Source organism: Callorhinus ursinus, unplaced genomic scaffold (assembly GCF_003265705.2).
Source record: "Callorhinus ursinus isolate GAN/ISIS: 27379988/994484 unplaced genomic scaffold, GSC_fseal_2.0 scaffold37, whole genome shotgun sequence".
Lineage (NCBI taxonomy): Eukaryota > Metazoa > Chordata > Mammalia > Carnivora > Otariidae > Callorhinus > Callorhinus ursinus.
Genome location: NW_027397099.1, coordinates 6,016,070 through 6,043,828, shown reverse-complemented (window position 1 = coordinate 6,043,828; position 27,759 = coordinate 6,016,070). Strand labels below are relative to the sequence as shown.

Genomic DNA, 27,759 nt, shown 5'->3' with positions numbered 1-27,759 from the left:
TTTTTTTAATCTACTTGATTTGCAGTCTCAGAATACACTTAAATTCAATAACAAATTAAAACAAAACAAAATTAGTTTAAAACAAAACACCGTTACTCCGATGTTAGCCCAAGACTAACTTCACCTTCATTGATCCTCAAGTTAACCATCTGCAACTCTACTGTGATGCAGGCCAAATTTAACACTGCTGAGGGCCTCAATTATTTTAATTGCAGTTAAAAAAAGTGATTTGCTAATGAAATTTAAATCGACCCTTTGCGGAGGCACTTCCAAAAACTTCTGTTGAAAACGCACTACGTCCCCAACTTTGCACTACAGGGCGTCCTTCTGCCCTAACCAGAAATTTGACAGTTTCTTCCTACCTCCCCGGTAGGAAGGTCCCTTCCCGTGCCTACGGTGGGGGTACTTTGAGGGTTACTTAGACTCACCCAAGGGAGAGAGTAAGTTCCCGCCCCGAAGGCGTTGATTGGCAGGCCACGCTCGGAGCCGCGATTAAACGCGTAGCCAGTCTCTCCGGAGGTCCTCCCAGCTACTTGCCTCAAGGGCGGCCTGGGTTTGTTTTGGCATAAAGTGCGCGCTGTGATGACGTCACCACGCTGACGCCTGAGGATGGCGGCGGCGGCGGCGGTGGCGGTGGCGGTGGCGGCGGCGGCGACCCTGTCCGCGGTCCGGAGAGGGTCGGCACAGCCGCCGAGACGCCGAAGACCCCGCCGTCCGCGTGAGGTGAGGCGGCCCGGCCCAGGGCGACGGCCCGACGGGCGGGAGGGGCTGACGCCCTGCGGCCACGGTCGCTTCCTGGCGCCCTGGGCCTATTCCTGCCCAGTCTGGAGTCCTCGGCCGGAGCCGGGTGTGCCGGGGCCTACGGGACTGGGGAGCAGGCCCGGAGATGGCTGCTAGGGATCCCTGGTGTTCGAGGCTGGATGGGCCTCAAAACCTGCTGTGCTGGGTAGCCAGTCTCTGGGGCCGCGTGGGCCTGGTGGACATGGTCAGCTTCCCTGCCTGCTGTTCACCAGCCGGCGTCGGTCAGGGTGAACTAAGCAGGTTATCCTGACTGCCTTCTCGTGTCCGGCACCTGCTTCACACCCCTCCTTTGCGACTGAACGCTATAGCAGTTGTCGGGGCAGCTGGTCGCTTTCGTGTTCGGGCTGGGAAAAAAAGCAGGCTTGAGCGTAGCTGCGTTGCTTGCTCCGCAAGCCATCATCCTTCAGCTTATAGGAGGAAGCCCAGCTCCCCACGCTCACTCCCCCGCCACGAAGCTGCTAAGTGATAATTCCCACCTGAAAATTTGAATAAGTCCTTCACTGCCTGAAACTGGATCCCTGGTGCCTACAGGATGAAGTCCAAGCTTCATAGCAAGGCGTTCAGCGCTCTTCATAATCTGGTAGAGGCCTAATCCGGAAGTCAACACCTGGGCACTTCTGCCCTCTGTTAGGGCACGTGAGCTCGCTGTGCTCGGTGTTTTAATACCCTTGTACTTTAGATACGCATTTTGTAATACTCTTCTTTAGCCCCACCCTCAATCACCAGAATGGAAAATTTACATCTGTGCTTTAAAATCCACCTTAGATTTCATTTCCTTTTCCAAGGGAAAAGCCTACCTTGCTTCACATGTAACCATTGGCTCCTCTGTACTTTTATTCATATGACTACTGTTGAGTATATCATGTTGTGTCACTCGATGGTGGGTCTGGGTCTCCTGTCTGCATCTGAGTGTCTGGCTCTGTGCCTGGCTAAAGTAGGAGCTGAATGGACTGGGATAGGTTGCTGGTTTAAGACTAGGAACAGATTCACTGTATTATTGAGTCCCTATCAGGGGCCAGGATCTGACATGAGGACAGCAAATGGGTATCTCCTGTTTGCACATGCACATATATTCATGTGGTAGGTGGTGCAGCCTTGTCAACTTTGGTGGTCTCAAATCTCTTGGGGTAGTTTTTCAAGATACAAATTCAAGAATCTCACTCTCTGATATTTGGATTCAGCAGATCTGGAATCTAGTAGGAATCTGTTTTGAAAAAAACACCTCAGGTGACTTTACTCTGCTCCCTGGTTGAACATCTTTGTCATGGCACTAGGAATCTGTTGTGTCTTCTTTGTCCAGTGGGAAGGGCTAACTGTGCCATGTAGTCTCATTGCCCATACTTGGGAAGGCACTGTGATTTGCAGGTTAGTAGTATGGGCTTTGGAGTCAGAAAGACTTGGATTCAGTTCTTGTTTGTGAGGTCTTGAGGTCCTTTGAGCCCGATTTTGCTCATTCCAAAATAGCAATAATCATCATGCCTACTGTGTGTGGTTGCACAGAGGAGTGAGAGTGCACACAAGATGCTTAACACATTTGGAACTCGGGAAATGGAAGCCACTGTTAGTACTAATGACTGTTTTTCCCAGAGTGTGTCCATTGTCAAAAGGAGATCTCAGGAAGCCTGTTTGCTCTCCAGACTGAGCCTCATGTAGGAAGCTGCCTTATATGACTTGCTTGAGGTAATTTCTGCATATCAAGGAAAGCTCTGACAAAACTGTGCTTCTCCTCAGGGCAGTTGCACTTAGTCATTCCTCTAGAAGAGATTTGGAATGCTGATTCCCTAGAGGGTGGGTTTGCTGCATAAGCACTTTGTCCCCTTCTAGTTGCAGTTCCTTTGCTTGTTAAGTTGTATAAATGAGCTAAAGTGCAGCTCTCAGGAAACCTGTTTGCCTCTGACCCTGAGCTAGAGTTGCACCTCACCTGGAATGGAATACCCCTGCAGATCCTACTGTCCATGGAATCTGAACTAGATACTGGGGATCTTTGTCAGTCACAGTTCATAGTTAAATGAGTGAGACTTTGGTTTGGCCTTCTGTCTTACCTTATAAGTGTTAGGGTGTGTTATGGGCAATTTTATCCTCTTCAGAGCTTCCCGACTGTGTGATATGAATGAGCTATAGGTGTGCCAAAGTACTGAAGCCTTAAGCTTCCAGATAGCCCAGAACAGCTGTCCCCCTCAACCCCAGGGTGCAGAGAGAAAAATCTGAGAAGTACAGCCCTGGAGGAACGGAAGCAATTCTGCTTTTTGAGAACTAGAGAGAGAATTATTTATTTGAACTCCTTTTCCTTCCAAGAATCTTACTCAGTGACTATTAAGTGGATTTGTGTTGGCTAGGTCATCACTGAGCTAATTCTTGGGTCAGCCTTCTGTTGCCGTGGTGTCTGATATGATGCTAAAGTAGAAAAATGTAGTGTTTTCATTTTGTGGGAGAAAATTATCTCAGAGGGTCCCCTTCCAGACTGCCAGTCTTGAAGTGGCCTCACAGGGCATCGTAAGAGAGACTCTTGGTGTGGAACCATATGTGTATAAGTTCCTTGAGAGCAGAGATTATGGCAGCCTTCTTTTTGTCTGTCACAGCCCCTGGCTGAGTTCCTGGCCCAGAGCAGGAGCTCAGTAAATATTTGTGGGTTGAACCTTGGGATTTTGGAAGGAGAACCCCAGATACATTGCCAGAGTCTGTATTTCTGAAGATGGGCTGGCCAGTGGGTGGGATGTCTTAGATGGAGCTGGGGTCATGATAAAATGAGGCCACAGCAAACTTTTGAACTTTTCTGCTCCTCTCAGCCCTAAGGCCAGATTCTCTGCCCACCAATTATTACCATGTAAAGCTTGGTACCTAGCTGGGGTCCTTGAGAAGTCGTGTCCTGAGTTACTGTATTCCAAGAAGAAGTCATAACAATTTTTATTACAAAATAATATTAAAAGCTAAAACATTATAGGAGTGAATGATGCACAGTGTCTTCAGACACAAACACTAATAATTTGGTATGTGTTTTGGCACTTTAAAAAATTTGTATGATAGTCTCTATGTTTCTGCAATATATATTTTTGTTAACTTTAAAAATTAATATGTGGTGATGATTTAAAAAAATAGCAGCACAGGAATATGTATAGTGAAAAGTGAAAGTCTTCCTTCCTTCCTTCCTTCCTTCCTTCCTTCCTTCCTTCCTTCCTTCCTTCCTTCCTTCTACCTTTCCCATCACATTTACACACCCTAGAGGCAGTCACTGTCAGTTTGTCTTTTCCCTTTCCAGGATATTTTTCCCACATATATGTCTGTATCTTTTTTTAAACCTCTCATTGGACATATGCTTCAGATACTATTTTAAACTACTTATTACATCATGGATATGGGTTCTGGCACGAAGCCATTCAATAAAATTGACCGGTATCTTTCTTTCTTTGTCAGTATATATGGATTTACCTCATTCATTTCAACAGCTTCAGAGTGTTCCATTATATGAATGGATCTTAATTTATGTAATTATTCCCTTACTGATGGATATTTGGGTAATTCCATTTTTTTTCATTATTATAAAGAACATTGCCATGAACTTGCTTGTGCAAATATATCTTTGCATATTTGTGGAAATGGTTTTATAGAATTGTTTCTGAAAATGGAATTGCTAGATGCAGTGTCCGTTTCCTTGCTTCAGAAAGCAGACTCACATAGCTCCCCCTAAGGTTGCTGAGATCCTTGTTCGGGAGTTTTCATCTAAAGAGACAAACTCTTTTTTTTTTCTTTTTTTTTTTTAAGATTTACTTATTTATTTGACAGAGAGAGACACAGCGAGAGAGGGAACACAAGCAGGAGGAGTGGGAGAGGGAGAAGCAGGCTTCCCACGGAGCAGGGAGCCTGATGTGGGGCTTGATCCCAGGACCCTGAGATCATGACCTGAGCCGAAGGCAGACGCTTAACCGACTGAGCCACCCAGGCGCCCCTAAAGAGACAAACTCTTTTGCCTGGTGTTTCTCCTTGCCTCATGATGGTTAGAAGTGTTATTTAGCAGTTACTTATTTCTGGGATTACTGGAGATTACTGCCTACTTCATTTTGATAGTCTTTCAAAACGGGAGCATGTTATAGAGATCTTTGTAGGTGAAAGGTTGCGAAGCTTTTCTGTGGAGAACAGTCTTAGGGGATGTTACTGGAGAGGGCGGGGTGCCTATGGGCCTCTGCCTGGGACACAGCCACAGACTTGATTTATGTGGCCAGAAAATTGTTTCAGAACCCATCCTAAGCCCCTGCCCTCTTTCTTCCATGTGGTCAAGTCTGGAAGCTTGTGGACTAACTTGCCTTGGAGTTCAAATAACAATCTGTACGACAAACAGACCTGAGAGCTCTAGCTTCCTTTGTTACCGAGGACATTTACACAGGCACCGAAAGAGCACGGTTCTGGTTTAGTTACCAGTCTGGGCTCTTCTTGCCACTTGAACATTTTGAGGTTCTGAGACTGTTGCCTTGCAGCAAATAGAAATCCAAGAGCCAGAACACCTTTCATTCATTGTTAACAAACATGAATGCCCACTCTGAACTCGGCACTTTGCTGGGTGCCAGAGAGTCCTAGAAACCTGAGAAGTGGCCCCTTTCTTCAAGGGGCTGAGAACTCTCGTGTTCTAAGGCAATCTAGAGTACAGCAGTGAGCAGCGTGACCCCGACTGCACTTGGAATGGAGGTTTCATAATAACAGTCCCTTCAGAAAAGGCCCTCAGTAAAGGTTTGTTGATTCATCAGCTGAGTGTTAGGAGGAAGGATAGAGGCCTTGATCCGATGAGGCAGAGCTCTGCTGAGCCCCAGGCATTTCTGGAGTCTTCCTTGTGATGGAAGGAGCTCAGAATGGAGGACTGGGAGATTTGGGTCCATGCTTGGCCGTCACTGTCTAAGGTGGCTGTAGACAAGTTTCTACTTTTCTTGGCCTGTCATTCTGCAGTGAGGACAGCAGTGCTGATGCTCATGCCCACTACCATGCTCTGTCTAACATGCCTGCACTCCTCGAGGAGTGCTTGGGATCAGGCTGGGAGTTGAGGGTGTGGAGCCCAACTCCAGAGAGTTCTTCAGTTCTTTCTTTCTTTTTTTTTTAAGATTTTATTTGTTTACTTGACACAGAGAGAGGGAGATAGAGAGAGCACAAGCGGGGGAGCGGCAGGCAGGCAGAGGGAGAGGGAGAAGCAGGCTCTCTGCTGAGCAAGAAGCCCGATGTGGGACTCGATCCCAGAACCCTGGGATCATGACCTGAGCCGAAGGCAGCCGCTTAACCGACTGAGCCACCCAGGCGCCCCTCTTCTGTTCTTTCTGCAAGATGTGTTAGGATGGGTGTCGTGAAAGGGAATGGTGCCTTGTGATAGCTGGCATAGTGTGACCTCCTGAGTCTTTTCTCACACCCTGGTCACTGTGCTAGGGGCATACAGAGGAGAGTGGGGTGGGGGGCAGGAAAATGTTCTTGTTCCCAGAAGTTTTGTCAGACTCCTTCCCTGTTCCCGTGTCTGCCTTTTCACCTGACCTCTGAGCAACAGGGATTTAACAGATGTGATTGACGTGTGGAGCAGCTGTGGGGCTGGAGCAACCTGGGGGCTGTCAGCTGCTGCCCCTTCCCAGAGCTAGCAGCCTCTCTCCTCCACTCTTCCTCTGAAGTTGGGAAGATGGAGTACCAGCATCAGCTTATCCCGGAAGAGTTTCTAATTGGAACAAATGTGGGAGAAACTGTGTCCCAGGGAGGAGGTAGGAAGGTCAGAGAGGGATGATCCTTGGCTCTCTTACTGCTGATTTGAGATCCCTGTGCAGGCTTTGTTTGTTTAAAGTGAGAAGTCAGACCTTTTCTTTTGTAAACCTTAGTTTTTCTCATCAGGACCAAGCTGGGTGTGCACATTTAAACAAAAAGACCCAGTGCACATGCCTAGAAACAATTATTTATTTTTTGGATCCTAGGTGATGCCGCCTCACCAGGGAGAAGACATCTGAGTGGCTGTGCTGGGTCACCTGTGCCGTTTGTCTTCTCTCTGGATGGTGGTAGACGTTGCTCACCAGTGGGCTTGGAGATCAGGAGCCTGCGTTCTGCCTCAGGCATCCTGGCCCAGGAACTGTCATTTTCCTGAGCTGCAGCCCTATACAGGATTGAGAGTCTTGTTTTTCCCCAAAAGAAGAGATGAGTCTGCAGAATCCAGTTCACAGTTCTTTTTTTTAATAAGGTTAATTTTTTTTATTTTAATATGTTTTTAAATGTTTTATTTATTTATTCATGAGAGTCAGAGAGAGAGAGAGAGAGGCAGAGGGAGAAGCAGGCTCCCTGCCTAGCAGGGAGCCGGATGTGGGACTCGATCCCAGGACCCTGGGATCATGACCTGAGCCGAAGGCAGACGCTTAACCATCTGAGCCACCCAGGTGCCCCTCTAGTTCACAGTTCTAATCTGTAGCCTCTGTGGAAAGGAACCTTGTTTCTAAATGCCTTTGTTTAAACACAATTTCCTAAGCTACTGTGTGGGATCAGCTGGGCATTTGGGTGAGAACTGCAGCAAATATGGAAGAGCCTTGTGTTGGTGGAGGAATCATTCCTCCTCATGTGAGGAAAGATACCTTATTCTGCTGAGAGTCATATTGACATACTCATTAAAATCTGAGCCCTTAATCTGTGGTCTCCGGATTCCTCCTTTTTATCTATTCAAGGTCTCGGGTATGTTTCAGTGATGAGCTTGTTCCTTGAAAGAGTTAGCCACGTTGGTCAGTATCACTACCTTAGAATCAGGCCCTCGACTCGCTGGAATCTGGTGGACTCTATGGGTTCTCTGTGACCTCCCAAGTTGCCACCGCAAAACCTGCCTGGGTCTCCCTCTGCTGCCTTTGATGGGATCATTTGCTGGCTTCTCCAGTGGCTGGGGTGTGGGTTTTAGATGTTGCCCCCTTGGCCCCAAGCACCACCCTTGGTCAGCCATGGAATCTCTGTTACTGACTCTTTTCAAATGTCAGATTCAATTTTAATGTCATCTGGATGTTGCACGTGCGCTGTAACACACCCAAAACTGATCTCTTTCCACTTTGCTTCCCGAATCTGTCCCTCCTGCTACACGGCTGACCCTTCTGCCCAGGAGCCCAAGCAAGGGACTAGAGTGCCGCCCTCTCTCCTTCCTTTCACTCTTTATGTCTTGCTTTCAGTCCTTGTCTGTTTTCCTGCTGACATCTCTCCATTCCACCCTGCTGTCTGGGCCACCACCCTGCTCACCGGCCCTTTTAACCTACTTTGACCTTCCTCCAGTTCTGCCTCACACTTCTTTCTAAGTACAGATTGATTGCCTCTTTGTCAACCCTTTGGTAGCTCCAGTCACCTCCCTGGAAGGTCCTCATTCCTCACCCTAACTTGTGCTGTTCTCTACAACCCGGTTCCTGCTGCTTCCAGAACTTCAACCGACCCTGCCCCCAGTCCTGTCTTCATACCACCAGACTGCCTGGGATGTTCCCAGGCCTAGGGTATCACCGTGGGCCTCTGAATATTTGAGTGTGTTTTGCTCTCTGCCTGAAACACCATTCCCACCTTTCCTCACCTGACTCATTCTTACTTTAAATTCAGTGTGGGGGTCACCTCCAGGAAGCTTTCCCTAACGCCTGTGTCATTTTACATGTATCTGTTGTTTCTTAAGCCTAACACCATGCTATATTGAAATGATCTGTTTTTTTGCTTTTTTTCTTAATTTACACTGTGACTTTGGTGACCGTGTTTTATTTATGTGTCTGTGTGTGTGTTAAAGTATAATTTACATTGGACCATGTCTTATTCATTCCCCTATCCCTAGCACCTAGTAGATATTTTGTGAGATAAACTAAAATATATATGGATCTCTGCCCCCAGTTCCTGGCACAGGGTTCCTGAAACCCTTGTAATGTCCTAAGTGCTAAGAACACCAGGAGCATCTCTTGTTCTGATATTTGGCCTTTGACCCCAGTTCCTGATACAGACTCCTGAAACCCTTGTAATTTCTTGGGTGATAAGAGTGTCTTTTGTTCTAATAAGGTGACTTCTAGATGGGAACTGGTCACCAGAAAGACTCAAGCCGTGATTAGAAGCTTGGAATTTTCAGCCCTGACTCCTATTCTGTTGAGGAGGGATTAGGGTCGAAAATGGAGTTAATGATCGATCATGCCTGTGTGATGAAGTCTCCATAAAATCCCAATAGTAGGGTGTTCGGGGAGCATCTGGGTTGGTGAACACATGAAAGTGCTGGGAGAGTGGGGCACCCAGAGAGGGCATGGGAGCTCCACGCCCCTTCCCATATGCCTGGCCCTCCCTGTGCGTCTCTTCCATCTGGATGTTCACCTATATCTTTTAATAAACTGGTAAATATAAGTGTTTCCCTGAGTTCTGGGAGTCTCTCTGGCAAATTAATTGAACTCAAGGAGGGGGCTTTTGGGACCCCGATCTGTGGCCAGTTGGTCAGAAGCACAGATGATAACCCAGGCTTGTGACCTGTGCTGAAGTGTGCATGAGCGAGGGAGCAGTCTTAGGGGACTGAGCCCTTCACCTGTGGTATCTGACGAGATCCTTGGGTAGGCAGTGTCAGAACTGAGTTAAATTGTAGGACATTGGCTGGCATTACAGAATTGCTTGATGTGAGGACTCACCACACATGTGACCAGAGGTGTCAGAAGTGAAGTGTTCTCGGGGCGCCTGGCTGGCTTCAGTCTGTGGAGCGTGTGACTCTTGATCTTGGGGTTGTGAGTTTGAGCCCTGCGTTGGGTATAGAGATTACTTTAAAAAAATAAAATCTTAAAAAAAAATGAAATGTTCTCTGTGAAGGTAAAGGAGAGACATACAGTGAAGAAATACACAGTATGGAAGAACTTTATCTCCTTAGGAAGGAAAACTGTTTTTTTCCCTTTACAATGTTTAATAAATGTTTGATCTGAATTGATAATTTTACCCCTAATTCTGTATGTCATAATCAATAGAAAATTCTCAGCTCTCTCCTTTCACCAGTGGGCCTCTCAGAAAGACTTAGAGAAGGACAGCCAGGGTAGAAGTGACTTCTGGAAAGCAGTACTTCGGCACTTCACCTTATGAAGGCCGCAGCAGCTATAGGGTTTTAATGGTTGGAACATCTCTGGGAAGCAAATGGAGAAGCTCTTGGATCCTTATCCCAAGGAAGCAGAGTACCTGATGCACAGGCTGAGTCACATCAAGATGAAACTGTTAGTGTCCTTTCGGAGCTCAAGGTCCCCTTTGTCTCTTGAACGACGCCCAGGCTAGTTTGGTGGCTATCTGGTAGCAGTGTGCTAAGGTTTGTAGTCCTAAATTTACTGGGGTTGATTGCAGCCTGATCTGGGATTGTGTGGCATTTAGGCCATCCGTGTGGTGAACTGGGAAGTAGAAGGCCCTGGAACAGGGTGTTAAACTGCCAGATGAGGGGTGCCTGGGTGGCTCAGTCATTAAGCATCTGCCTTCGGCTCAGGTTATGATCCCAGGGTCCTGGGATCGAGCTTCACATTGGGCTCCCTGCTTGGCAGGAGGCCCGCTTCTCCCTCTCCCCTACCCCTGCTTGGGTTCCTGCTTTAGCTGTCTCTCTCTGTCAAATAAATAAATAAAATAAAATAAAAATAAACTGCCAGATGAAGATGGTGCATTAGCAAAGTAACGGGAACTGTCCAGGAAAGAGTGAGGTCAGGGCAGAGAGCAGGGCGGGGATGGTAGTGTTGGCAGCAGGCGTGGGAGGCCTGGAGGGCCAGGAAAGATATCCATGAGGGGCACCTTGGAGAAGAGGCTTTCTGGTGGGTGATAGTGTTGGTGAGCAGGCCTCCAACATTCTACACCCCCGTGTCAGAAGAGATGAGTCAGAGTAATAAGAGGAATGATTTTAACATTTAAAAAAACATTGAACTTCTACTAGGATAAGGGACCCAGGCAGAGTAGGGAGGAAGGTGGGGGCAGTGACAGCTGAGCCTGGTGCATGTTCCTGCCCCTCACTTGGGGTTGGAAAGCAGCATGAGAAGCAGATCCAGGGAGATGTAAGTCAAGACCATGGAGCTCAGGGATGCCTGGGTGATGTCTGCCTTTGGCTCAGGTCATGTTCCCAGGGTCCTGGGATCGAGCCCCGCATCGGGCTCCCTGCTCGGCGGGAAGCCTGCTTCTCCCTCTCCCACTCCCGCTGCTTGTGTACTTGCTCTCTCTCTCTCTCTCTGACAAATAAATGAATAAAGTCTTACAAAAACAAAAAAAGACCAGGGAGCTCAGACCCAGCCTTTCATCTGGACCCTTCATCGAGCACTCAGGGGCCGACGCCATCCTCCCCTCTATGGAACCATCTTAGAGTCAGGTCTTCAGGCTACATTTATTGTGGGGCAAGGTGCCGGGGGGGGCATTGAGGAGGATGGCTGGTATCCTTTCAGAGGTGTCCGTGGCCGTGCTGACTTGCCCTTTCTTCTGTGTGCGTAGGTGTAGACGGGGCACTGCCTGCAGAGCAGGTCCTGCCAGCCTTGCTAGAGAGGATGCCCCCGTGTCCGTGATGGGCTGTGGGACAAGCAAGGTCCTTCCGGAGCCGCCAAAGGACGTCCAGCTGGATCTCGTCAAGAAGGTGGAGCCCTTCAGCGGCACTAAGAAGGATGTATACAAGCACTTCATCACAGAGGTGGACAGTGTTGGTGCTCTCAAAGCCGCGTTCCCAGCAGCCAGTCAGGGTGCAAACCCCTGCCCTGGTGCCCCCCTTAGCAGCCACCCAGAACCTCCCTCAGAACCGCCACGCAGGGCCAGGGTGGCTAAGTACAGGGCTAAGTTTGACCCACGTGTGACGGCCAAGTACGACATCAAAGCCCTCATTGGCCGAGGCAGCTTCAGCCGAGTGGTCCGTGTGGAGCACCGGGCAACCCGACAGCCCTATGCCATCAAGATGATTGAGACCAAGTACCGGGAAGGGCGGGAGGTATGTGAGTCAGAGCTGCGTGTGCTGCGCCGGGTGCGTCACGCCAACATCATCCAGCTGGTGGAGGTGTTTGAGACACAGGAGCGTGTGTACATGGTGATGGAGCTGGCCACCGGTGGAGAGCTCTTTGACCGCATCATCGCCAAGGGTTCTTTCACTGAACGTGATGCCACGCGGGTGCTGCAGATGGTGCTGGACGGTGTCCGATATCTGCACGCACTGGGCATCACACACCGAGACCTCAAGCCTGAGAATCTGCTCTACTACCACCCTGGCACTGACTCCAAGATCATCATCACTGACTTTGGCCTAGCCAGTGCCCGCAAGAAGGGTGACGACTGCCTGATGAAGACCACTTGCGGCACACCCGAGTACATTGCACCTGAGGTCCTGGTCCGCAAGCCCTACACCAATTCAGTTGACATGTGGGCACTGGGTGTCATTGCCTACATCCTGCTCAGTGGCACCATGCCCTTTGAGGACGACAACCGCACCAGGCTGTACCGGCAAATCCTCAGGGGCAAGTACAGTTACTCGGGGGAGGTGAGTGTGCCCTGTCCCAGGGATGGTGAGAGGCCCCCGGCAGCACTTGATCAGGGGGATGTGCTCTGAGGGCCATGTTCATGGGGTCAGGCAGGTAATGTAAAAAATGATGAAGTGAGACTAATAGGGTCTCTTAGTTTGGGTTTCCCCAAAAGTGTGCCGAGACTTGGGAGCAGATGTAATTGGGATAGGAGTCCAGTAAGCACAGGTGAAGGGTAGGAAAGTGAGGCAGAAAGGGAGGAAGCCAATAAAGGGCCTATGAAGGAGTGAACTGCCACTCTGGGCCACTGGAACTCCCACTGGGGACCCTGTGAATAATCACGTGGCACATGCCTCAGAACTGTACCACTGAGGGACAAGAAGGTGGGTGGATTTTAATCCACTGACTCCTGTAAGAGTTGAGAATTTCTTTGGGGGGAGGGGCGTTAAATCCCTGGCACTTCCAGGCTGTCCTGATGTCAGCCGGTGCTGGAGAAAGTCTTCAGGCAAAGAAGCAGGGCGATGTGGGCACTGGCACCCGGGGAGCTGTCCGCATGCATGGGGCCCCCGCAGCTGCAGGTGAGCTCAGAGGTGGGCTGGAGCACATGGGCCAGGGTGGCCGCAGTAGCAGTTCCACAGGGACTGGGACAATCTAGAGTGACCGTGTCCCGTCAGAAGGATCCGCTGCTGCTCATCTCTGCCCAGTTTTGCCACACAGCCCAGAGGATTCTCTGCACTCACACATTCCACTTCTTTTAAGAGAAGCCAGAAAATTTGATCTTAAGATGTTGGAATTCCATTTGTGCCAACAAATACTTACCTGCAGGCCAGATCCAACCAGCAGGCCACCAGTTTGTGTCTTTGGATCCACTGATTGTCCTGAAACCTGAAAAAATCTGTTAGGTTTCAGCACTGCCGGGAGCTGAAGGAAGATGCACAAAAAGAAAGACCTGGTTGGTCCTCAGGCAGGATGCTGAATGGGCGGGGAGATGAGGCTGACCGTAGGTAACGGCAGGTGCTGTGAGCATAATGGTGGGCTTGGGAGGCTGGTGAATAACAGAATGTGTGACGGCTTAACTGCGAGGTGAAGTAAGCTTTGCGGGACAGCAGGATTCTGCTGGGGCAGCGAGGGCCCCTCCCCAAGTGCCCCCTGCAGAGTGTGCCCCACAGTGTTCCCCTCAGGCTTGGACCTGCCTGAACAACCCACATGGCGGGGAGGAACCAGTCCCCTTCTGAAACCCAGCTTTCCTTCCAGGGATTTTGGACTGGGCCTTCTCTGGCTCCAGCCAGCTGGCCCAGAGCAGCGTTTCCTGCAGGAGTCATCCCCAAAGCCTCTTGCCTCTTTGTCTTCAGTGCTCAGTGCTTGAGGCCCTGTGCTCCGTCAAACTCCTTATTAGCTTCCAGACGTGGTCGTGGGGTCAGTCAAGGACTTCCTGTGAGGACGGGGGCTGGCATTCCTTAGGGGGATCTCCAGGTCACGTGTTAGAGTGGTATTAGGAAGGAGGGAAGCCTTCATCATTAGGCCAGCTCTGTGCTGGCCACAGGCCAAGGAGAAACTGGGACTTTGTCTAGCTCTCCCCTAAAGTTTCTCTTGTCTTCTGCGCTCCAAATGGATTCAACAAAACAAATGCTGACTGGCTGGGAAGCCCAGGCTATGATGGCGTAGTCACAGAGGGCACCCCCCTCACACTCTGGGCCAGCTTTCGTCACAGGTCAGAAGACCCAGCCTCCACCTCCCAGAGGCAGTGTTGTGCCAAGGCCCCGCCTGGCCTGCTGTGTGCTGGGAGCTCTGTGTGGTGCCAGGCTGTTGGGGCCTGGCTGGCAGAGGGAGTAGTGAGCTCAGTTACAGTAGAGAGGGAGGTTTCCCAAGAGATGCTAACAGAGGAAGGACTCTTTCTGAAAGTCCATGGGTTTGCCCAAGAGTTCCTGATTCTGGCAATTGTGGATCAGTTTATCTAATTGGAGCTTTCGGTCTTGCTAACCGGCTATTGATTATCTGTGGCTTGGAGAATGACAAACGAATAAGGTGAGGAATAGGCTCGGGCTTCCTGCTCCTACCGTAGCCGCTAGACTGGATCCTGAGACTCTGCTTCCTGCTCTGCTGGAAACACAGTCTGAGGCTCCCAGTGTTATGGGGGCCACTGCCCAGCCTTGCCCCCCTCCCCATTTATCTGAAGCTGAAAGCATGAGTTCCCAGTTCCAGAGTCAAATTGCTGGCCAGCCCTGTTGGCATCTGTCCCTTACCAAGAGCGTGGCTGACTCCAACAACAGGTTCTATCACCATCTGCAAAGAGCTATGGTTTGGGTGGGATTTGTCTGGGGTATTTCTTGGGTGAGGAGGCCTCATCATTAGATCATGCTCTCTGAGGTGGTGACCAAGCATCTGTCTTTCTGTTCCACTGACCATTGCTTACCCATAAATGCACCTGGGGAAGATGCAGAGACACGAAGTCTTGTTCTCCATCCCCCGTGAAGCTTGAGATTGCCTGTGGAAAGAGGACTAGGAGTAGGAAATGGCCATAGAACAAACCCTTATTGGCAGCACCTGCCAGTGCAGGCCTCACCTGTAGCCCCCGGGTCTGGGCAGTCTGGAACATGAGCTGTGGGGCTCAGGTCAGGTGGCTGGGCTGGTCTCCCTTCTTAGGGCTGGGCCCTGCCCCCGCCCTCAATCCAGCCATCTGTCCCATCTGTCTTCTGGGTGATGGTCATTTGCCCTTCTGAAGGCCATCCAAGTGAGAAGGCCCTGCCAGAAAACCTGTCTGAGAGCATGTCATGTTAAAGGGGGACGTTTTGATCTGACTTCTTCTGCAAATGAAGGACCACACACTTTGAGCTCAGGAAGGTTTGGAGGTGTGCATTCCTCACCTAACAGTAAGTCCCATAGCAGTTAGTGCCTTTCTAGGGGCACTTTTCCTGCCCCCCTGATGCGCTCATAGTGGTGCCTTATGTATACCAGGCCGCATCCAATGGGCTTGTTTCCTGAGGCCTATGTCTGTTTAGTTCCCTGTCAGGCTCAGTGGTTTCTGTGGACTTGAATAGAGGGCTTTCTACAGGAGGTGGGCCTTGAGAAGGAGGAAGCTCAGAGAAAGGGACATTGCTGACTGTCCTCAGAAGATGGGTAGTAATGGAGCCCAGGTTGATGAGGCTGGGCCAGGCCTGGTGTTTGCTGTTGGTGTTTGTTGTTCGCTCTGTAGTGCCAGAAGCTGTTTGGGGATTGGAAACGTAAGGTGTAAGGTGAAGCTAAGGTGGAGTGAGCCCTCTGGGGTCTTGATAGTGAAGGGGGAACGCAGCAGAACCTGTTGTGGAAGACTCACAGGACGAAGACTGACGGGGGAAGGGGGTCGCTGTTGGAGTTGGGGGTGGAGGAACCTGGCATCCTGGGGGTGTTTGAGGCAGAGCAGAGATTCCTGAGAGTGGAGTGCACATGTTGTTTAGGGAGAGGTATGGGGACAGAGTCGTGCTACAGCTCTGCAGAAGTATCAGCTTCTAAGCGCAAAGTGAGAGAGGACTCACGGGAAGAGACTGCCCTCTGGTCCAGAGGGTGTGTAGGCTCCTGCCTTGACATCCCTAGGTGGGGCCCAGTGGTGGAGGAAAGTACTAGTACTCCAGCCCCACAATCCTGACTCTAGATGCTCCAGCCCATAGCCCAGCCCCGCTCCCTGCCCCATTTCCTGTACACCATAGGCCTGAGATGTTCGCTCCATTCACTCCCCATACTAAGCTATTGCTTAGGCTTTTCACTCTGCTCCCAGTGTCAGCCTTAGAAATTTGGCCAGCTCTGAAAGGTTCAATTCAAAAATGGCTTCCATTAGGAATAGTGGTGATGTGTAGTACCAGACACAGGGCTAAGGGTTCTATATCCAACATGTTTAATCTCCACAACAGTGCCGCCAGGTGGGTGTAACGCCCCCATTTTACAGATGAGGAAACTGAGGCTCGTGAGGTTAAGTAACCTGTCCATGGTTTCACAGCTAGAGTGTGACAGGCCTTGGGGTTTGAATCTAGGCCATCTTGGTGTCAGAATTCTTGCCTCTCCATCCCCACAGTCTGTGTTCCCTGACATACATGCCTTAGCATGTTGCTGGAGTCTTTGCTTCAGCACTTTCTTGGGCTGCTGTCTGTGGACATCTCTCCTCTCAGGCCTGTAAGGTCCTTGAGGACAGCTTGTGTATCAATGCATATGTTCCCAGTACTTTCTCCTGGCTTCTCCTGAGGGAAGCACCCGTGGTTGTTGGTGATGCCCTGGGAAAGGACGCGGAAGTGACTGGCTGGCAGGGAGACGGGCATGGCCCTGCTGGCTGGGAGTGTTCTCTTTTGGGGGCTGGGCTCCAGGAAGAAGTGGCGAGCCTGCTGGAGAGGTGGTTAGTGGTCTGCTGGCCAGACCTGCTTAGGAGCAGCTTTGGAATCTTTGAAGAGGAGGGAGTGCTGGGAAGGAAAAGGCTGTGACAGACGATTCTGAGAAGAGAAATCTTCATTTTCCCTGGTGACCAGAGGTGCCGGAGTGGAGAGGGCCAAGCCAGGGTCGTGTTGGAAGTGATGGGGAGACGCTTGTGGGTCAGATGTGAGGAAGGCCTGTGTGAGTGGGAGAGCAGTCTGAAGACACCTTGAGTGAGGGAGCTTCTTGTCATGAGAGATTCCAGGAGGGCTGGACCAGCTTTTTCTGAAGGAGTGACACCAACGGTGAGTCATCATCTGTAAGACCTGTACTAGAGGCCTGTCATAGTTCCACTGACTTGGAGATTCTGTGATTAACTGCCCATGAAATGTGACGTTGTCGGCCCAGTGTCACTGCTTTTGTCAAGAGTTGTATTCCCAGAAGCAGGACGGATGAAGATGCTCTTGTGGGAATGGTGGCAGAGCGGTGCCATCAGCAGCTTTGCTGCCTGCCGCCGCCTTTAGCAGCCTTTAATCATTGCCCTCTCCTGGGGCAGTCTCTGAGCTGTGGGCAGGCGTGGGCCACTGCACTGGGAACGGGTGGGCTTGGACACAGGTTCTCACGGTGTCTTGCTCAGGACAGTGAGTGTTGTCAGGTAAGGGACAGAATATTGGTGGGAGAGGAAGGCCACCTGCAGGGCCAGTCTGCCACCACCTGGGGGATCGTGTTGCTGGGAGGTGGCTTTCCAGGGGTGGGCCTCTGGGCTGCAGCCTAACCACCCATCGACTTGGCACCAAGGGACGAGTGCTCAGGGGCTGGGAATTGGACCATCTTGTAGTTCTGATAGCCCTGCCTTAGGATGAGTGCCCAGAGCCAGAGTTGACGTTCCCTTCCCCAATTAAAGTGACCCTCACACTTGTCATTCTGCCCTGGGATGTTGAAGGTAAAAGAAGGTGCAGAGGATGTACCGTATCCTGTTGCTTTCTAGGTGAAGGGGGTCAGCACCTGTGAGGGGGTGGCCAGCAGCCTGGTTCATGTGCCCTGGTAGGGAGCAGCCAGCTGAGTCTGGATCAGACCTTGACTCAGAGCCTTGGGGAGGACTTCCCCAGGGATGTGGGAGAGCTGGAGACTGGACATGGCGTGCAGGCTGCGGCTGGAATGCAGGGGAGGCAGGCGGCATGTTTCCAGGCTCGTGCTTGGATTCTGCCGGGTGCCTTGAACTGCCTCATGTTCCCACCTCCAGTGTGGATGGGGGCTGTGACGGACCATCGGCTCATCCCTCTTCTCTTGCTGCCTTCTGCTCCCAGAGTAAGTGGATGGATTCCCATGTCTGTCTCAAAAGCTGATTGATTCTAAATTGATTCAGAATTCTTTCTTGTGAGGTATCCCTAAGCCCTTCCTCCTTGTGTCTCTGCCGGTGGCTGTTGGGCGTCAGGTGCTGGGTGATAGTGTTGGCTTGGTGCCAGGATCCCACGACAACAAGCAGATGCCCCCATACTTGTTCAGGAGGGATCCCTCTGGAAGGGCCGTCCCTACTTCACCAAAGCTCCTAGTACCCAGTAGGTATTCAACAGAGAAGTCTCCGTCCTTCACTGTAGGAGCAGACGATGGCAGGCCAGATCCCTGACTGGTCCCTGGGAGGTGGCATGATTTGGTCCACTGGGCATGGGCGGTGAACCCTCACTGGTCACTGAAGGAGGGCAGGGGTGGCTTCCTCCTGGTGGGGGCCGGAGGCCCTGTGCCACCTCTGCTCTGCCACTCAGCTCCCTGGAGCCCTGTCTTCTAGGCTTCCCTCTGCCACTGCTGCCCTGGTTACCCAGTCCCCAGAGTGCAGTACTCTCCTGTGGTGGCAGGAACAGATGCCCATGTCCCCACGTGGCCGTACTCAGCCGTTCCTACCAAAAAGCCTTGCCCTGACCACCTCCAGCTTCTCATTAACCCAGGGTCAGAGCCTCTTTCATCACTGCTGTCTCCCACCCCCAGCCCCGCTGAGGCCTCTCCAGCAAAGGGCTGGATCGTGGGGTTGTGTTCACAGCAGTGCCTGGTGTGCTCACCGTCCCCTCCCTCTCCTGCTCTTCTCATTGTCTGTCTCCCCCTGGGTAGCTCTGCCCACTCACACGCCCTGTCACTTCTAGGCTCTCGAGTTCCTGTGGGAGCTGCCATGGCTGTTATCTCTCCCACGGTCTGACCTCCTTAAATCTGCTGACGGCCTCCCACCCTCCTCTCCTCCTGCCCCCACCGAGGTGGAAACGTACTTGCAGGTGGGTGGGATGGTTAAGGGGGACCTGATCTGACCAGTCCCCACCGGCCCTGCCTCTCCAGACTCTCCTTCCTCAGGCAGTTCTCCCACTGCACACGGTCCCCCTTCTTGAGCATGCCTGCCTGGCCTGTCTGTCTGTCTCCCGGTGCAAGTGTGGTGCCCAGACCTGAGCTTTGCTCCAGTGTGGCCTGGCTGGCTTGTTGCAGAAGTCTGCCTCATCTCTTCGCTCATCCTGCTATCCCATGTTGACCCAGTAGCTGCCCTGCACCCAGTCCTGTGTAGCCAGGGCTCAGGGACACAGGCGTCCATGGGGATGACGTGCTAATAATAGCCACCAGAGCTCCAGACTGTCTCAGAAGTTAGAATGGGAGAAAGTTTTTGGGTTTTGGGGGTTTTTTTTTTTTTTTTTTTTTTTAAGAGCTAGCTTGGCCTCAGCGGAGTGAGTAGAGATAAAAGAGACCACTCCGCAGCAGGCTCTGAAATCCAGAACCACCCAGGGCCGCTCCAAGACATCGTTGCCAACATCCCCCTGATTCCAAAGCGAGCACACAGCATCCTTCCTGACTCTTGAGTTGTGACCTGTCTCCCTCCTGTCCCTGTCCTTCACTTTGTGGACTCTGGGCAGGGACAGGTGGGGGCGCAGGAGTTCATTTTATTACTCATCCCAAGTTTCAGAACACAGCTTTACTAACCTTTAAGTTGTCACGCCTTTTCTTGTTTTATTTTTATCTTCCTTCTCTGCCTCTTTTAAAAACTCTATTATCTTCCTTCTTTTTCTCCCCTCAGGCTCTCTCCCCTTAGGTCCTCTTTCCTGCTGCTCAGCCCCTACCCATCCCCTGCCAGGGTGATGGATTCTGTCTGGTCTGAAAGCCCAGGCACCAGGATGGTGAGTGTCTTTTTTTTTTTTTTTTTTAAGATTTTATTTATTTATTTGAGAGAGAGAGAATGAGAGATAGAGAGCACGAGAGGGAAGAGGGTCACAGAGGGAGGAGCAGACTCCCTGCTGAGCAGGGAGCCCGATGTGGGACTCGATCCCGAGACTCCAGGATCATGACCTGAGCTGGAGGTAGTTGCTTAACCAACTGAGCCACCCAGGCGCCCAGGTTGGTGAGTGTTTTGACCAGAGGAGAGGGTTGCTGGCTCCGCTACCACACGGTGTCCAGCTCTGCTGAATTTTCTAAAACCCTTTGCCTCGTGGGCCACATCAGAGTGTGCTGTTCTTACCATACTGACAGTTCGGCTCTCCTAAGTAAACCCCAAGCTCCATTTCCCAGAAGCATGCTCTTTGCTCTGCTCTCATTCAGGCCCACATTAAGTATAGGAAGGAGCCCTTGAGGGTGGGAATGCTGGGTCTGAAAATACATCTTGAGACAAAGCTGAGGGAAGACTGAGTCATGGAAGCAAAGCCCAGTCTACTTTCCTCCCTTCCTTCCCCTAGCAGCTCTTTGGTAGGGCTAACTTCTCTGCCAGAGAACCTTCCCCAGAGTCTTCATGGGCTAGAAAAGAACCCATAGAGGTCAAGAGGTCCAGGCCACTTAAATGTTAGATGCTATGCTTTTGTTCCTTGTGCGCAGCCAAGTGAGGAAGAAAGCTAGGGAAACCATCTTCTTAGAATCAAGGACTTTAGCAACTGGAAGATGCTTAGAATCCATTGTATTTGGCTCCTTCATATTAAAAGTGAGGAGGCGGGCGCCTGGGTGGCTCAGTTGGTTAAGCGACTGCTTTCGGCTCAGGTCATGATCCTGGAGTCCCGGGATCGAGTCCCACATCGGGCTCCCCGCTCAGCGGGGAGTCTGCTTCTCCCTCTGACCCTGCCCTCTCTCATGCTCTATCTCATTCTCTCAAATAAATAAGTAAAAAAATCTTAAAAAAAAAATAAAACTGAGGAGGCTTGGGACACCTGGGAGGCTCAGTCGGTTAAGCGGCTGCCTTCGGCCCGGGTCATGATCCCAGGGTCCTGGGATCGAGTCCCACATCAGGCTCCTTGCTCAGCTGGGAGCCTGCTTCTCCCTCTCTCTCCCTCTGCTTGTGCTCTCTCTGTCAAATAAATAAAATCTTTAAAAAAAAGTAAAATAAAAGTGAGGAGGCTTGTCTTCTCTAAGGTTACACAGAGAAGATAGACCTAGAATGCAAGTCTCTGGGCTTGCAGCCTGATGCTTTAGTTTGTCACCTAGATGTCATCCAGAAGAAAAACCGGGCCTTTCTCTCTCCTCACTTGAGAGTGGCCAGGCCTGCCTGCCAGAGGGAGTCTAGGGCAAGTCCTGTGAGCTGGGTTTGCTGCTGGAAAGAAGCAGCTTCCTCCTCTCTCAGCAGCCTAGGCCAGAGATCTGGCTCCATCCTTTGTTCCCTTTGCGCCTGGGCTCAAGGCAAGACTTCTGGTAGAGACTCAGGCAGTATTCTTTCCAGGCCCTTGTAACATTAGAGCTAGAGCAAGTAAAGGGGGCCGGGAAGTAGGGAAATGCATCCTCTGAGCCAGAGTGGAAAGCCCTTTCTGATTTGGTGCCTCACTTTGAAGGGAGGGTTGGATTCTGCTGCTGAGGAGTGACTGGGAATGAGGAGGGTGAAGTTGGTAAGGAAGTGCTCTGGGAGAGTTCCCTACCCCCTTTCGGCTTCTTCTCTGCTGTTATAACATCCAGAGTAGGTACCCTAGGGGCGCCTGGCTGGCTCAGTCAGTAGAACACAAAACTCTTGATCTCAGTGTCATGAGTTCACGCCCCATGTTGGGCCCCACACTGGGCCTAGAGCTTAGTTAAAAAAAAAAAGTACCCTAACTACAAAGGGATAATAAGGATTCTGGGGGCTACAGCCTAGGGAAAATGAGAGCCAGCTTGATGGCCAGGAAGAGGGTGGAAGTGATGTCCCTCCTCCCACAGCCTCTCCTTGTCCCCTCAGGATGGGGCCCAGCCCTTCATCCACACAGCTCGGAAGAGGCTCATGGAAAGGAGGGTGTAGGCTCTCACCCTGGCATTGAAGTTGCCCTGTGATCCCACAGCAGAGGGAAACCTGAGTCTGGAGGCAAGGCAGACAGACATTTAACATTCCCTTCCATGCCCTGTGCTCCGTGTCAGCCTGGAAACAGGTAGAAGCCTCTGGGAGACTGGTCAGGTGGTACCTGGAGCCTGTCCCTTCTGTCAGCCACCTGAGTCTCACATGTATCACTGACTTGGCTCCAAGTTTACTGAGGTGAGAGTTCTGTTCTTTACCCAGAGCCAGAAGCTAGAGCTATGGAAACTGAAAGGCATGACTCTTTATCATTATTCTTTTTCTCATGCCCAGAATGCTACCCAGCCAGTCAGTCATAGGCTGACAGACATACTCATGGGGCTCCAGAGGCTCAAGCATGTTGGGTTGGTCTGCGGGTGTTGAATACTTTCTAAGGAGGTACCAAATTGGACTTGGCCAGAAGCATGGCCCTGGGTGAGTGTGGAAAGCCTTGTATTTCCGTGCTGAGTGCTGTTGGAGGACTTGGCAGGGCTCCCATGGGGCCACCGTTCTGATGAGCATTCTGAGCCCCTGTCTTGCTGTCAGTGGGCTGGGTTGAGGACCACTTTCCTGTGTTTGGCTTGCCTGCCTTCCTGCTGCTAGTTCCTCAGTGTGTGGGGGTTAGGCTTGGTGCCATTGGCACGGCCTGATTCTCAGGTCAGGATGGCTCAAGTCACATTGGCTTGGGGATCCCACCTGGCCCAGCTGTCCACAGCTCTTCAAAGATGAGGAGAGCGCAGGGCTGGCCCTCAGACAAATGAGTTCGTCAGCATTCTACACACAGCTGCATGTACACAGTAATTGGAGAGGCAGACGTCTTGGGGAGCAGGAGGCACAGATCATTCTGACTCACTTTGTCACTAAGAGGCTGGCCGCTCGGTGAGCAGCAGGGGTCGATGCCTGGTGTGAGCCTGTGCCACTCTGGAGATGGAAATGCTTAAGCTCCCAGGATAGGTCTGGTGAGAGGCCCACCGAAGACCACACTGGACTAGTCTGGAGCTGCAGGGGGCCTTCGTTTGACTGGGTGTGGATGTGAAGTGGGGGTGCCTCTGATCCATCCATGTTTAGGTTCCTGGCTTGTGAGTCCAGCTTCTCCATTGTTTATTCTGTCATCTGCAGAGGAGTTGCCCCTCTTCTGTCTTGGCTGGAGCAAGGGGCAGGGGCAGAACCCATGTGCCAGCTCTGTTTGGCTCGCCTGGGCTGCCCGATCTGTCTTTGAGCTGGCCCACCAAGAGGCCGGACTGAGCTGCACTGTGTTTCCCAGTGATTTCGCTTTTTCCTGGAGACCCAGAAGAGCTCGTGGGGCAGCGCAGGTATTCCCATGACCCAGCCTGCTCAGCTTTTAGGTTTTGCTCTGTCCATCTGCCCCATTATGCCCGCCTCTTTCCATCTCTTTTAAGTGAGTGACAGGGGCTACAGTGAGTGTCTGTTGTTTAGATGGGCTGGCCTCTCGTGTTCAGGTGGCAGCAGCAAGCCATGAGGCTTTCTTGAACTCTGAGCCAAAACCCGCTGTGACAACTGTCTAGTCCAGTCATGCTGTATGTCAGCCTCAGTACCGGAGCCCCGGGCTGTGCAGGCCTGCAGGGAGACTTGGACCAGGCTGCGTATGGAGCCGTCTGCCCCTCTGTGCCCTCTCACTGCTCTCAGCAAGCTATTCATGGCTTCCCTGGCTGCGTGTCCCGAGGCCCTGACTGCCCTCCTCCTGAGGACCGTTATCTCCCCAGGAGTCACTGGGGGCAGGCCCATTGGTGACGAGGACCCTGTCAGGTGGCTGTTTGGGAGGGTGGTCTGACACTTTCTACCAGGTCAGTTTAGTGGAAGTTGATATTTGCCTTCCAAAAAGCAGGTTAGGGTAGCATCCGCAAGTAGCCCCACCCCTTCTTCAGGACTCCAGAAGAGTGTTCTCCTTGGTGCCCTTTCCACCCCCTGTATATAAGTGGGGAAGGGCATTGGGGAAGAATTGGAGGTCAGGGAAGCTGAACTGGTTGGGGGGGGCATCTGGGTGGCTTAGTCAGTTGAGCGTCTGCCTTCAGCTCAGGTCATGATCCCAGGGTCCTGGGATCGAGCCCCACATCAGGCTCTCTGCTCAGGGGAGAGCCTGCCTCTTTCTCTGCCGCTGCTGCTCCCCCTGCTTGTGCTCGGTCTCTCTCTCTCTCTCTCTCTCTCTCTCTCTCTCAAATAAATGAATAAAATCTTAAAAAAAAAAAAAAGCTGAACTGGGGGTAGCGGTAGTCAGTGTGAAATGTATCTGCTGAAGGGGTGTGCAGCTGCCCCAAATGCGGGCTCTGAGATACTCCTGAGTCCCCCTGGAGCGTGAGTTCAGGGGTCCCCCAAGGCGAAGGGCATCTTTAGGTGGAACAGGCAGATCTCATTTGGCAGGAAGGAGGGTGATGGTGCCTGTGACATCCCAGCCAAACCTCCTGCAGCAGGCTCAGCAAAGGTCCTAGCTGCCCACCCTTTGGGAATATCCGAGCACATGCCACAGTGCCCCCAGAAGACAGGGACTCAGAACGGCACTGTGTCTGCCCTCCTCCAGCAGAGGGGCTCGAGGGCCTCTGTATGCCTGGCACCAGGCACGGGGGCTCATCCAGCTTAGCATGGTCTAATGGGAACGAACAATCAACTTGCAATCACTGGAATAATTGGTTAGCTCTGGGGGCTAAGAGAAAGCCTGAGTAAGTGTCCTTAACCCTGAGAACCTAAGGGCTCAGCCAGGTGAATGTCTGTACAAGCTGTCCAGACTGAGGCCCTGGGACAGACAGCTACTTGGCATGTGGCTGAGATGAGGCAGCCATGGGGTCGTGTAGCAGAGCAGGCTTGGTGCAGTGTCTCCCTGAAGACAGAAGGTACCAAAATGAGGCTGGTGCAGACCACTGCCAGCCTCCCCCCCCCAAACCACCCCGTGTGGTTCCAAGAGGTCATGAGGACTGGAAGGAAGGTCACCTGGTCCCGCCTGTACGCCAAGAGCCCCCCTGCCCTCTCAGCAGATAGAGAAATCTAGTTGCCTTGAATTATTGCCTTTTCTCCCCATGGCCAAGAGGCGGAGGCTGATGAGGGGAATGCAGTCGTCATCCATCTCCACTTTGTCGGTCGGACGGAGGATGGGTCCTCTCTTTAAAGACTAGGAAGTTCCCTGCTAAGTGGCCTGGTATGGCCATCCTGGGTCGGGACCTTAAGTCTGGCTCAGGATATGGTGGAAAGTTTGGGTCATTCTCTTTACACCCCCCTGAGTTATAGTGATCCTGCGGTAGCTGGGGGGTCTTGATAAGGGCCACCTTCCGGAGCCAGGCTTTGAGTCCAGGGCACTTAGCAGTTTGCTGCTTGGGGAGGGGAGCAGGTCCTTCTCCTATTTGCCGTGTGGACTCCTTACTCAGAACAGCCGCTCCTTGGTGGCATGGGCCAGTGTTGGGTGGGAGGGGGAGGCCCAGAATGCTGCACTCGGGAGGAGCCGGGCAGGGCCTTTCTCCAGGGGGAGAGTGTGGGAATGCTGGACGGTTCTCAATGCCGTGCTGGTGGCTTCGTCAGGATGGGGAGAGCAGGGTTGAGTGCTCTCGCTCTAATGCTTGTCCTTGGCCTCTAGCCCTGGCCCAGTGTGTCCAATCTGGCCAAGGACTTCATTGACCGCCTGCTGACAGTGGACCCCGGCGCCCGCATGACTGCGCTGCAGGCCCTGAGGCACCCATGGGTGGTGAGCATGGCAGCCTCTTCATCCATGAAGAATCTGCACCGCTCCATCTCCCAGAACCTCCTCAAACGTGCTTCCTCACGCTGCCAGAGCACCAAATCAGCCCAGTCCACGCGTTCCAGCCGCTCTACACGCTCCAACAAGTCGCGCCGAGTGCGGGAGCGGGAACTGCGGGAGCTCAACCTGCGCTACCAGCAGCAATACAATGGCTGAGCTGTGGGGCTGCGGTGCGGACGGGCCGAGGTCCCAGCTTGGCCGCGCGTTGCTGGGCCCCTGGGGCCCCATGCCCTCTCTGGAGAGGAGCCTGTATGGCCAGTGGCAGGTGAATGGCCCCCGCCCCTTCCCTGTCCCTTCAGCAGCCCCCATCCTCATCCTGGGCCTGAGCCTGGTGTGAGAGTGGAGGGAGCCTAGGGGTCTGTGAGCGCTCTGAACTGGGAGCCTGGCCTGGCACCGGTGCTCTTTTTGGTGGGCAACTGCTCTGCTAGAAGTTGGGGAAGGGGTAGGACATGGCCTTCAGGCTCCCTTACCCCTTGGCTCTTCCCCAAGACCAAAGAGGCATGTAGTGCCAGGCAGAGGGTGTCCTGTGGTCCCAGGACTCTTTGGGACAGTTACTTCTGAAACCCTCTTCACTGAACCTTCTCTGGCCCCCCATATTCCACTGCATCCTGATCTGTGCCCCAGTGAGAGGCCCAGGGAGGCACAAAGCTTGTGCCTTAGCTGGACTCTCAGCCCCTGGCTAAATCCAGACAGTCTCCCACCTCCCACCCAAGATCTGCCTTCCTTCGTGGTGCCTCCAGGGACCCCTCCTGTCCCCAGGACTGGCTAGAACCTCTGATGGTAGGGCCATGGCATGGTCCTTGGCCCTTCTGGACTATGTGGCCATGTTGGTAGCAGGCTTGCTCCAGGCTCCAACCTCTCTCTGCCAATGAGAGACCTCCTGCCCACCAGCCCACTGCTTTCAGTGCCTTCTTTGCAGAGCCCGCTATACACTCCCCCCCCCCCGCCCCCCCGCCACTTGGATGCCCATTCTATTCCCTGGGTGCCTCCTTCCCAACTGTGGGGGATTAAAGGGAGCCCCACTGCTGCTACCTGGGGAATGGGGGCACCGGGGCCAAGGCAGGGGCCAGGGGCTTCCCAGGGAGCGCCCCATCAAGATTGTAGTGTCAGCTCTGGTTCCACTCTTGGTACTGCCCATTGCCTCCTCCCTCCAGGCTCTGCTGTACCCTCGTCGAAGCTGCATGAAGGCGCCATCTAGTGTCTGACATGAGTATGGGCAGCCTAGGACTGACCACTGCGCTCATCCTTCATCCTCTAGAGAAAGTGGGAAGGAGCTGCTGTAGTGAGGAAAGGTACCCAGGCTGCTCAGCCCTCCCCTTCTGCTGAGCTGCTGCGCAGCTCCGGTTGGAACTTAGCCATACTGTGTGACCTGCCTCTGAACCCTGAGTGCCTGGGGCCCTGGTCTTCTCACAGCTGGCCTTGCCTGGTCCAGCCTGGCCCTGCTTCCTTTCACAGCATTACCCTTCCAGCTTGGGCTCTGCTGCATCTCAGGCTGGAGGGGGCCCCTGCAGGAGGTGGGTGGAATTGGGTGGCTGCTTTCCCAGAGGCCTGAGCCAGACCATCCCAATGTCAGTCATGGTGCCTCCCCTGCACTCCCCACCCCAAACCAGGCTGGAACCCAAGTCCCCTTCCTCCACAGCTGCTTTCAGTGGGTAGGAAGGAGCTGGGGCCCAGCTTTAGCCTTAGCTAGACTGCAGGGCCTCTGCCAGCAGGGAGGGATTGGCCCTCACTGTTGCTCCCAGTGGGTAGCCTTCGGTCAGGCCCTCCTCTTTCTGCATGTGCCACCTCCAGTGAGAAACAAAGCCAAAGAGACCACTCTGGGCCAAGCCAGTTGTGCCTTATACATCTCCTCCCATCCCCAGTGCTCCTGGCACAAGGCAGCAGAGAGCCCAAGTCCTGTGGCCTCAGAATTCCCCCCATTTCCCCAAGTGCCTCGGGGGCCTGAAGCCCTGGGGATTTATTTCCTCTCTTGTCCAAGGTAGGCCTGGTCCTAAGGGTAAGACAGAGGGCATTTGGAGATTGGGCCTTTGATAGGCCCACCTGGGCCTTTATGCCATGGACCGTGGCTGGAGAATGTGCAGTTATTTATTTTGTGTACTCCGGTTGTAAATGTATCCTCTGTATTCAATAAAGAGGCTGCCCTCCCCAGGGAAGACTGCCCATCCATTCTGAGAGCC

The 27,759-nt window shown here is 52.4% G+C and overlaps 1 protein-coding gene across 3 annotated transcripts; it reads left to right on the top strand.

Moving 5' to 3' along the window:
- Positions 1-554: 554 nt before the first annotated feature.
- Positions 555-27,748, top strand: PSKH1 (protein serine kinase H1). 3 transcript variants are annotated; one of them, XM_073880107.1, is made up of 3 exons: positions 555-723; positions 11,218-12,244; positions 18,734-19,725. In XM_073880107.1, the coding sequence occupies exons 2-3, from the start codon at positions 11,288-11,290 to the stop codon at positions 18,890-18,892; spliced, it is 1,116 nt and encodes a 371-aa protein (XP_073736208.1). In that variant the 5' UTR covers positions 555-723; positions 11,218-11,287; the 3' UTR covers positions 18,893-19,725. The 3 variants fall into 3 exon arrangements, with proteins under 3 accessions (XP_073736208.1, XP_025744609.1, XP_025744610.1); XM_025888824.2 differs by lacking the exon at positions 18,734-19,725 and adding an exon at positions 25,421-27,748 and having other exon boundaries at positions 568-723; XM_025888825.2 differs by lacking the exons at positions 555-723; positions 18,734-19,725 and adding exons at positions 775-1,381; positions 25,421-27,748.
- The last annotated feature ends 11 nt before the right edge of the window (positions 27,749-27,759 follow it).